This window comes from Mandrillus leucophaeus, unplaced genomic scaffold, assembly GCF_000951045.1.
Source record: "Mandrillus leucophaeus isolate KB7577 unplaced genomic scaffold, Mleu.le_1.0 Scaffold388, whole genome shotgun sequence".
Classification (NCBI taxonomy): domain Eukaryota; kingdom Metazoa; phylum Chordata; class Mammalia; order Primates; family Cercopithecidae; genus Mandrillus; species Mandrillus leucophaeus.
This window is the reverse complement of record NW_012104120.1, coordinates 3,201,538-3,212,670: the sequence shown is the minus strand read 5'-3', so window position 1 is coordinate 3,212,670 and position 11,133 is coordinate 3,201,538. Positions and strand designations below refer to the sequence as shown.

The following is an 11,133-nucleotide window of genomic DNA, read 5'->3' as shown; positions in this document are numbered from 1 at the left end:
TTTTTTTTTTTTTTTTTTGTATTTTTACTAGAGACAGGGTCTCACCATGTTGGCCAGGCTGGTCTCAAACCCCTAACCTCAGGTGATTTGCCCGCCTCAGCCTCCCAAAGTGCTGGGATTACAGGTGTGAGCCACCGTGCCCAGCCTTGTGTTCCCCATTTCTAATATCATGTATACTAGGTTTATAAATCTTTAATCTAGGGTGAAGCTGTGGCACACCAGCTGGTAAAGAGCTAAAGGTATCTAGGTGGGAAGTGTCATTATACAACTGTGTGTTTTCTCTTTGCCTCAGCCTTAATACAGATACTGGCAGCTGCTGCAGCTGAGCGAGATGTGGTTTATTTCACCTTTGGGGACTCAGAATTGATGAGAGACATTTACAGCATGCACATTTTCCTTACTGAAAGGAAACTCACTGTTGGTAAGTAGGAGATACTCTTGACACTTGGTATCTAGATGGATTATACACCATTCAGTGGAAACACTTGCTAAATCTGGATGAATCACAGTGGGTACGAAGAAACAAAAGCATGACTCTGAGCGGGAAGAACAAAGCTCTCAGAGGGGCAGCATGTGCAGAGTCTTTTTGTTCTGGCAAAGTTTCATCCACAGTCTTGATAGAGTACATCAGCTTACTAAAGTAAGGTCAAGAAGCTGGAGTTAGTGTTCATTTTTGCTTTTGTGTCTATAAAAATCTAAAATGGGAGAGATGAATGAAGGTAAGTTCAGGTCTGAGAAGCACCACTGTCCTATTTCTCAGACCTGCCAGTGCTCATCCAGTGTGCTTCCTACCTCAGGAGCTAAGTGTATAACGAGGGCTGCCGTGAACTCCTAGGAGGGTGCATGGACAGTGTACCTGTATAACCTGTTGTTATCATGAGCTAAGAAGTTGTTGCTTTAAAGAGTTTTTAAAATTTGTTTAATTTATGTTGGGAAAGCCTTTCAGGCATATGAAATTCATGCTGTATTTTCAAACGCCAAATCTGAGCATATGCTATTTAGATTAAGATAAAACTGGAGTGTTCTTTCTAAGGTTTTTTTCAATTACATACTTTAATGTGCCTCTGGTCTGACCTTTGGCTCTCCAGGAGACGTATATAAGCTGTTGCTACGATATTACAATGAAGAATGCAGAAACTGTTCCACCCCTGGACCAGACATCAAGCTTTATCCATTCATATACCATGCCGCCGAGTCCTGTGCAGAGACTGCTGATCATTCAGGGCAAAGGACAGGGACCTGAGGAGCCGAACCAATAGCATCTTCTCCCACCTCCCACCAGAGATGTCCTTTTGAGCTGTCAGGTGTAATATATGAATTGACTTAAGTTAATATAAATGTGTATATAATCCACATTTGTAGTCAGGGACGCAATCTCTTCCACACATATGCAATTGTCAGTTGATACATCTAAACCCCCTCCATCCTGACTCACGTGGACTTAGATATGTTTTGTTTCTATTTTCTTCTTTTTCAGTTTTCATTCTTTGATGTTTATTTCTTTTGTCCATCAGATCTCTTGTGAAATCCCATGGAAGGTTGTGCTCAGCCTGTCGGGTCTCTTTCTTCCTGCCCATATATTATACCAATTGCTTCTGCAGCCCACAGATGCCAGCAATGCCAGGAAACAAGTTGAAATCCAGGAATCTCTTTAACTGATTTTGCTAAAAATCTCCCTGTGAGCCTTCCACTCAACTTTAATAGGCTTGCATTGTTTAAGTTTTTAAATTCTGAAAATTAATAATTAGGGTTTTTCTTCATATATGTTGCATAATGCAAACCTCCTAGATTAAAATAGTTTCTTTATTTAAGATAGAATAATTTCCAGAAATTGTCCTTTTGAGATAATCACTTTTATCTATAATGGTTTGTCTGTCTTTTTTCTTCTGATCAGTTTTTTTTATACCAGTTTTGAAAACTGAGATGAAAGGAAATGTGGAATAAAAGGGGGTTTTCCTGATGTGGTGTAAAGAAAACAGATTCAAGAGAATTGAAGATTTTTTTTGTTTCTTGGTACTTTTTTCTTTTTAATTTAGGACTAATGTTTCTTTTGTGGTGCTTGAGGCATATTCATATAACCAAAGTTTGGGAACTGGGAACTTCATGCTGATTTGTACATAATGAAGTTTCTCAGGTATTCAAAGGTTATATAGTGAATAAATTTTCATTAATAAATCACTTTGTCAGAAATTCCCATATCATCTATATTTTATATATGTATATATAAACATATGCTCTTTAAGTGTGTCTATATGTGAGCACATAAAATCTAAATAAAACTGAACTGGTGGGAAACAATTAGGTTTAGGCATTATCTGGGTTCTGTTTAACGTCCTTTATCACAATTGTCCATTTTTAAATCTGGCGACAAACATAAACAATAATGTCTTTCAGAGGTTAAAATGAAAGCCAAAGCCAACCCTATGTTAACCGAAAGTAGAGTTTCATCACAGAAGCACTACTCAGATTTCCAAAACAATCCTAAACCACCCTGTTGATGTTCTGGTTTACCATCAGCTGTCAGGAAATGCTAATGGCCGTCAAATCCTATTCATAAGGCACTTCAGTGAATGGCCTGACCTCCTGCTACTGGTGGGAAAATGACAGGGCCTTGGCTGGTGGCCATAGCTCTTTTTGTTTATGTAGAGATTGAGAGGATAGTGAGATTTGGCACCTGAAGGCAGCCACTTGTCACTGAAGTTTTTTACCACAATAACTAAGATTTTTAGTCATCTCTCAAATTTGGAAGAATCTATCTTTAGTTCTGTTGATACTAAAATCTTTCCCAGTCTGTGCTTTGGTTGCAGATTCATGGTTGTTTCATGTCTTCACTTTTTCTAGCCCCACACTCGTCCCCTCCCGTGCAGCCCAAGACTAAGTGACCAGTTCTTTAAAATATTTCATGAACAGGGTAGGTTGGTTCTTGTGGTAGAGAAATCATTAATCCAAGTAAGAAGTCACCCAGCTGGGTATTCTGGAACACAGAAGGTAAGACTCTTTTGTGGAGAGCTGTGTAAACAAATGCCTAACTCCTAACATAAATGTAAGCTGGGCCAGCTAAATGCCCTTTGTTGACTTAATACAGGAGCTAAGAGCCAGTCAGTGACTGCCATCCTGATTCCACTGGGGCCTAAACTCCAGGAAAGTAGCACTAGAGGTTACAAAATTATATTCTAATGGAAATGTTACATTTCCCTGTAGTGAATCCATACAAGTAGGGCAAAAAGTGAAGTGTCTTTTATTGTAGCTGGAATTATATTACCTCAATCCAAACAGTATAATTTATTCCATGAAAGACAAAATTAGCTTAACAAATGAACTTTACTTGGTTATCAAAGTATTTTATAATACGGAGACCTTGGGGATAAATTAATACAGGAAGTTCTTGGTGGTAAAAGGTGGAGACCATCATTGTGGAATCTCGCATTTTCTATTAAGGTTTGTAATAGTCCTACAAACTTAGACATAAATTTTTAATATTTGATAAGGAACATTCACTGAAGAATTGATAATAGACTCAAAAATATAACTGTTATCGATTAATACACGATCTGTCCTTGAACACATATTCGCCATTATCTAAATCTCACATTATTTAGTTTATTTATTCCGCAGATACCAATAGACATGTTTTCACATTGTGGCATCTCCCAAATCAAAATACTTCTAAAAATTGGTAGTATGTCAGCTGGGCGCAGTGGCTCACGCCTGAAATCCCCGCACTTCGGGAGGCCAAGGTGGGTGGATCACCTGACACCAGGAGTTTGAGACCAGCCTGGCTAACATGGTGAAACCCTGTCTCTACTAAAAATACAAAAATTAGCTGGGCATGGTGGTAGGCGTCTGTAATCCCAGCTACTTGGGAAGCTGAGGCAGGAGAATCGCTTGAACCCAGGAGGCGAAGTTTGCAGTGAGCCGAGATCATGCCATTGCATTCCAGCCCGGATGACAAGAGCGAAACTCCATCTCAAAAATAGAAAACTGGTTGTATGTGTCACAGTTTGCAGAAATTTTTCCTACTGGTACATAAAATTAAGATCTTTTACAATCTATGGCATCTTGTATTTGACAAAACATGGTGATTTGAGTAACAACTATATGCCAGGCACTTTGAAGCTTTGGAGCTTATAATTGTGACCAAGATAGACTGAGTCCCTATTAACAAGTTTATACTGTAGCAGGGAACATAGACAGTAGCTATAGATAAATCTTGATTATTGTAAGATTCTGTAATATTAGAGTGGGGTAGTCAGGAAATTTTTTTTTAAGGAGCATTTCAGACATATACAAAAATAAAATAGGGTAATAAACCACCATATACCCATCACTCATCTTCAATATTTATCCGTTCATGGCTAATCTCACTTCCACCTATATTCCTACCCATTTACCCATGCCAAATTATTACGAAGTTCATTCCAGACATTATATTTTATCTGTAAATCAGTATATCTTAAAAAGATGACCACAGCATCATCACACGCACACATCAAAATAATCGGGAAAGGACTTCTGATTCCAAAAGATGGAGTAAACATACTTTTCTCTATTCTTCCTTCTAAGCTCATTTAAAAAGCCCTGAACATTATATGTAAAACAGACAAGAACACTTTGAAAGGTGGAAAAAAGAAGGCAGAATCGCTAGAGACCTTGGGAATCAAGGAATAAAATAGTGGTGAGTTCCCTCGATTTTCTTACTGCCTTGTGTATCCCATACTTACTACCGGTTACTGGAGAACCCAACAACCTGGAAAGGCTGCATACAGACAAAGGTTCGAGAAGAGACCGTTCGCTGTAGCTAAAGGACCAGGAAAGTGCAACCAAAAGCAATGACACATTGTCTACAAGACAAACACAAAAAAAGAAAACTAAGAGAATTAGTTGCCAGCAGATCTGTCCTAATAAAATGGCTAAAGGAAGTTTTTTGTTTGTTTGTTTAACAATCCAAAGGTCTTTTTGTTGTTGTGTTGAACACCTATTATGGTATGAATTAGTAGAGAATAGGTTCTGGCAGCTCAGGCTCCTTGCCATTGGTTCTCAGAAAGTGTGCTTCTCTGGGCAGAATAGGCTGGCACCTCAGTTAAGCCCAGGTACCTTTCTCTTTGGCTTCCTTCTTTTTCTGGTCATTTTCCTTCACACTTCTCAGTATGCTATCTCACCCCTTAGAGTCCTTACTACACTCAATATGCACATTAATCTCTTGACAAGAGTGTTTCCCTTAATTTGTTTACATCAATGCCAACAGCATGGTGGGTAACATTGTGGACTCCCAGTTTTGCCATGGTAACATTTGTGGGACATTCCTTTTCAAACAGTTCCCATACTGATGTCTATGGTATGACTTTTCTTGTTAGATTCATGTGTATGTGGCCAAAGGAACAACTGCATGTTATAAAAGGCCCAGAGAACATATATCAGGTGCCTCTCCTCTTTCCTTTTGCGTTTGTCATTTTGGTGAATTATTGGAAAATGGTGGTTCTGGCTGCAATGCTAAAGCAGTTCTTGAAACAGAAAGGAAACCATCAAAGAAGGAATCTTGGAAGATAAGGGAGGAAGAGTAGAAAGAGTAAAAATACGGGTAAATACAGTACACCTTCATAGGTTTCTAAATTACATTTATTGAAGCAAAATTATAATTCTGTCTATTGGGGTTTTCACTGAATGTACAGGAAATAATTGTTATAAATGTGGGAAAGAAAAGGGGCATACAGGTAAGGTTTCGGTTCACACAAACAGGTAAAATGTTGATGCCAGTAGACTGTGAAAAGCTATACATAATACAATGTAGTAGCTAGAGCAACCACTAGAAAGGCAACGAAAAGACATATACTCAAAAACACTATAGATAAACCAAAATAGAATTCTAAAAAAAAAAAAAAAGTCCATTAACCCACAGGAAGAAAAAAAGAAAAACCAGTGGGGGGAAAAAAAAAAAAAAAGGCAGAAAAAACAAAAGCTGGTTCTTTGGGAAGATCAATAAAATAAATAAGTCTCTAACCAGACTAAGAAAAAAGTAAAGATACAAAATTACTAATATAAAAAATGGCTAGGCTCAGTGGCTCATGCCTGTAATCCAAGCACTTTGGGAGGCCAAGGCGAGCAGATCATGAGGTCAGGAGATCGAGACCATCGTGGCCAATATGGTGAAACCAAGTCTCTACTAAAAATACAAAAATTAGCTGGGTGTAGTGGCACGTGCCTGTAGTCCCAGCTACTCAGGAGGCTGAGGCAGGAGAATCGCTTGAACCTGGGAGGTGGAGGTTGCAGTGAGCTGAGATCGCACCACTGCACTCCAGCCTGGTGACGGAGTAAGACTTCATCTCAAAAATAATAATAATAAATGAAAGAGAGGGCATCACTACATATCCCATGACATTAAAAGGATGATAAAGGAATATTATGAACAACTATGTTCACAAATTTAATAAGCTAGAAGAAATGGACCAATTCCTTGAAAAACACATCTGCTTTAAATCACATGAGAAGAAATAGAGAATTTGTTTTATGACTAGACTATGACTAGACCTATGATTCTTAAAGATAATGAATCAATAATTAATGACCTTCCAAACAAAGCATTTGACCCAGATTTCTGGTGAATCCTACCAAACATTTTTTTAATGTTAAAAAAAATAATAAATCTAGATACAGACCTTACACTCATCACAAAAATTCACTGAAAATGGATCATAGACCTAGATGTGCAATGCAAAACTATAAAACTCCTAGAAGACAACATAGGAGAAAACCTGGTTGACTTTTTAGATGCAACACCAAAGGCACACTACATAAAGGAAATAACTGATAAACTGGACTTCATTAAAATTCAGAACTTCTGCTCTCCAAAAGACACAGTTAAGGGAATGAAAAGACAAGTTTTATATTTGCAGAAGATCTGATAATGAACTGTTCTCCAAAATATACAAAGGACTCAAAGCTTAACAATAAGAGAAAGAACGCCTAATTAAAAATGAACAAAAGGGCCAGGGGCGGTGGCTCATGCCTGTATCCCCGGCACTTTGGGAGACTGAGACAGGCGGGTCACAAGGTCAGGAGATCGAGACCATCCTGGCTAACACGGTGAAACCCTATCTCTACTAAAAATACAAAACTAGCCGGGCATGGTGGCGGGTGCCTGTAGTCCCAGCTACTCAGGAGGCTGAGGCAGGAGAATGGCGTGAACCTGGGAGGCAGAGCTTGCAGTGAGCCAAGATCACACCGCTGCACTCTAGCTTGGGCGACAGAGGGAAACTGTCTCCAAAAAAAAGAACAAAAGACTGAACAGCCATCTCACCAAAAATGATACACAAATCACAAGTAAATGTATGAAAAGATACTCAATAATAACGTGTTATTAGGAAACTGCAAATTAAAACAATGAGATGCCGCTACATACCTATTAGAACGGCCAAAACCAAAAGCACTGACAGCATTAAATGCTGGCAAGGGTGTGGAGTAACAAGAACTCTCATTTATTGCTGGTAAGAATGCAAAATTTTATAGCCACTTTGGAAAACAGTTTGACATTTTCTTACAAAACTAAACATACTCTTACCATATGATGCAGCACTCACACTCTTTAGTATTTATCCAAATGAATTGAAAACACAAAAACCTGTACATAGATGTTTATAGCCGCTTTATTAATCATTTTCAAAATTTGAAAGCAACCAACATGTTCTTCAGTAGATGAATGGATAAAGAAACTGTGGTACATCCTGGCCAGGCGCAGTGGCTCACGCCTATAATCCCAGCACTTTAGGAGGCCGAGGTGGGTGGATCACCTGAGGTCGGGAGTTCAAGACCAGCCTGACCAACATGGAGAAACCCCGTCTGTACTAAAAATACAAAATTAGCTGGGCGTGGTGGAGCATGTCTATAATCCCAGCTACTTGGGAGGCTGAGGCAGGAGAATCACTTGAGCCCAGGAGGCAGAGGTTCTGGTGAGCTGAGATCATGTCACTGTACTCCAGCCTGAGCAACGAGCGAAACTCTGCCAAAAAAACAAAAACAACAACAGCTATGGTACATCCAAACAATGGAATATTATTCAATACTAAAAAGTGAGCTATCAAGCCATGAAAAGACATGAAGGAAATTTAAATGAATATAACTAAGTGATAGAAGTCAATCTGAAAAGGTTACATACTGTATAGTTCAACTATATGACAGAGTGGAAGAGACAAAATTTTGAAGACTGTAAAATATCAGTGGTTTCCAGTGCTTATGGGGAGGGAGAGATGAATAGGTGGAGCACAGAAGATTTTTAGGGCAATGAAACTGTTTTGTATGATACTACAATGGTGGGGATATATGTCGTCATATTTATAAAAACCCATAGAATGTACAACACCAAAAGTGAACTCTAATGTAAACTATGAACTTTGGGTGATGACGTGTAAATGTAGGTTCATTGATTGTAAAAAAAAAAAAAATGTACCAATGCAATACGGGGTATAGATAGGTTGTGTATGTGCAGGAACAAGCTATATGGAAACTGTAATTTCTGCTCACTTTTGCTGTAAACCTAAAACTATAAATGTGAAGTTTATTAATTTAAAAAGTGGCAGACTCTAAGCCCTAATACGTTAGTAGTTACATGAACTCTAAGAACATTAAATATAAAAGACAGATTGGCTGAGCTTATAAAAACGAATGCAATTATATGAACTATATGGTGTCTGTAACAAACTTACTTCCAGTCTAGTAATATGGGTAGATTCAAAGTGAATTTTGAGTGGAATAAAATGCATACCTTGCAAACATTAATCAAAAGAAAACAGCATTGGCTGTATAATATGAAGTAAAGCAGACCTTAGAGCGAAAAAAGTTGTCAGGGAATGAGATATGTTACATGATTAAAGGGTCAAGCCACTGAGAAGACAACAATTCTAAATGTTTATGCACAAAATAACAAGGTTGTAAAATATGTGAAGTAAAAGCCAATAGAAATAAAAGATGAAATAGACTCATCTACAATTATAGTTGGTGATTTTAACACCCCTCTCTTAACAATTGACAAAACAACGTGACAGAAAGTCAGCAAAAATACAGAGGAACACAACACCACCATAAATCAACAGGGTCTAAATGGCAGTTATGGAACACTCTATCCCAAAACAGCAGAATGCAAATCCTTTTCAAGTGCCCGTGGAACACATGCCAAGATAGACTGTATTCTGGGCCATGAAACAGATTTTTAAAATTTGGAATCATATAAATGTGTTCTCTGGCACAGTGGATCAACTAGAAATCAATAACAGAAAGATAAAAGAAAAATCTCTAAAGACTTGGAAACTAAACAGCACACTTTAATAAATGCATCAAAGAGGAAGTCTCAAGGGAAATTTCTGAAATATATGTTGAACTGAGTGAAAATGAAAACATCAAAATGTGTGGGATGCAGTTAAAGCAGTGCTGAATGGGAAAGTTATAGTAGTAAGTGCATACTTAAAGAGGAAAACTCACAAATCAATAACCTAAGCTCCCACCTCAAGATACTGGTAAAAAGAGTAAAAGAAGCCCAAAGTGAGCATAATTCAAAAAATAAAGAGCAGAAATCAATGAAAATGAAAAACAAAAATCAAGAGAGACTCAATGAAACAAAAAGCTAGTTCTTTGAAATAATCAACAAAATAAAAAAAAATCTCTCACAAGACTGAAAGAAAAAATAAGATTCAAATTACTAGTATCAGGAATAAAACAAGGGCTATTATTACAGACCTTCCAAATCTCAAAAAGGATAATAAAGGAATGCTCAAACAACTCTATACATATTTTTTACAACTTAGATGAAATGGACCAAAAACTCCAAAAGTACAAATTGCTACAACTGATTGAATACATTGCCCTAAAAATCCTCTGTGCTCTATCTGTTCATTCCTCCCTCCCCCCAAGCACTGGCAACGACTGATATTTTGTGTCTTCCACAATGTCATATAGTTGGAATTACATAGTGTGTTAGTGTGTAGCCTTTTCAGACTGGCTTCCTTTTTTTTTTTTTTTTTTTTTTTTGAGACTGAATCTTGCTCTGCTGCCCAGGCTGGAGTACAGTGGCGCCATCTTGGCTCACTGCAACCTCCGCCTCCCAGATTCAAATGATTCTCCTGCCTCAGCCTCCTGAGTAGCTGGGATTACAGGCACACGCCACCATGCCCAGCTAATTTTTGTATTTTTGGTAGAGACGGGGTTTCACCATGTTGGCCAGGCTGGTCTTGAACTCCTGATCTCAAGTGATCTGCTCACCTCAGTCTCCCAAATTGCTGGGATTACAGGTGTGACTTATCGCCCCCGGCCCAGACTGGCTTTTTTCACGTAGTTAAATTCATTTAAATTTCCTCTATGTCTTTTCATGGCTTCATAGCTCACTTCTGTTTAGTACTGAATAATATTCGATTGTTTGATGTAACACAGTTTCTTCATTCACTTACTGAAGAACATCTTGGTTGCTTCCAAATTTTGGCAATGACTAATAAAGCTGCTATAAACATCTACATGCAGATTTTTGTGTGAACATAAGTTTTCATTTGCATAAATACTAAGGAGTATGAGTGCTAGATCATATTGTAAGAGTATGTTTAATTTTGTAAATTTATCATTTGAATAACCATATAGCTAGTAAGGAAATTGAATTTCTAATTTTATAACTCACAATAGGCAATCTTCAGGCCCAGTCTGTTTCATTGGAGAATTCTAGCAAATATTTAAGGAATAATTATGCCATGTCTATACAATCTCTCTCAGAAAATAGAAGAGGAGAAAAAACTTCCCAATTCCTTTTAATACCAAAACCAAAGTAAATTAAAAAAAACTACAGACCAATATCCTGTGGGAATATGGATGCAAAACTACCTAAAAATATCTTAGCAAATAGCAAATAGAATTGAGCGATAAAGTGGGATTTATCCCAGGTATGCAAGGTTAATTCAATATTCGTTTTTGGTTTTTGGGGGTTTTTTTAAGACAGGGTCTCACCCTGTCATTCAGACTGGAGTGCAGTGGTGACAACACAAGTCACTGATCCTTTCACCTCAGCCTCCCAAGTAGCTGGGACCACAGGCATGTGCTGCCATGCCTGTGGGGAAAAGAAAGAGAGATCAGACTGTTACTGTGTCTATATAGAAAGAAGTAGAC

The 11,133-nt window shown here is 37.9% G+C and overlaps 1 protein-coding gene across 8 annotated transcripts in view; it reads left to right on the top strand.

Annotated features, from left to right (window-relative positions):
* The window catches only part of PARG (poly (ADP-ribose) glycohydrolase), a 141,718-nt gene extending 139,415 nt beyond the window's left edge, over positions 1-2,303 (top strand). For 6 of the 8 annotated variants that reach the window (XM_011990968.1, XM_011990971.1, XM_011990974.1 and 3 more), the window contains 2 exons: positions 293-421; positions 1,089-2,303. In XM_011990968.1, the coding sequence (XP_011846358.1) occupies positions 293-421; positions 1,089-1,243 (284 nt within the window). In that variant the 3' untranslated portion in view covers positions 1,244-2,303. The remainder of the gene's footprint in view (positions 1-292; positions 422-1,088) is intronic. The other 2 variants (XR_001007218.1, XM_011990967.1) reach the window with 2 other exon arrangements.
* Positions 2,304-11,133: the final 8,830 nt, after the last annotated feature.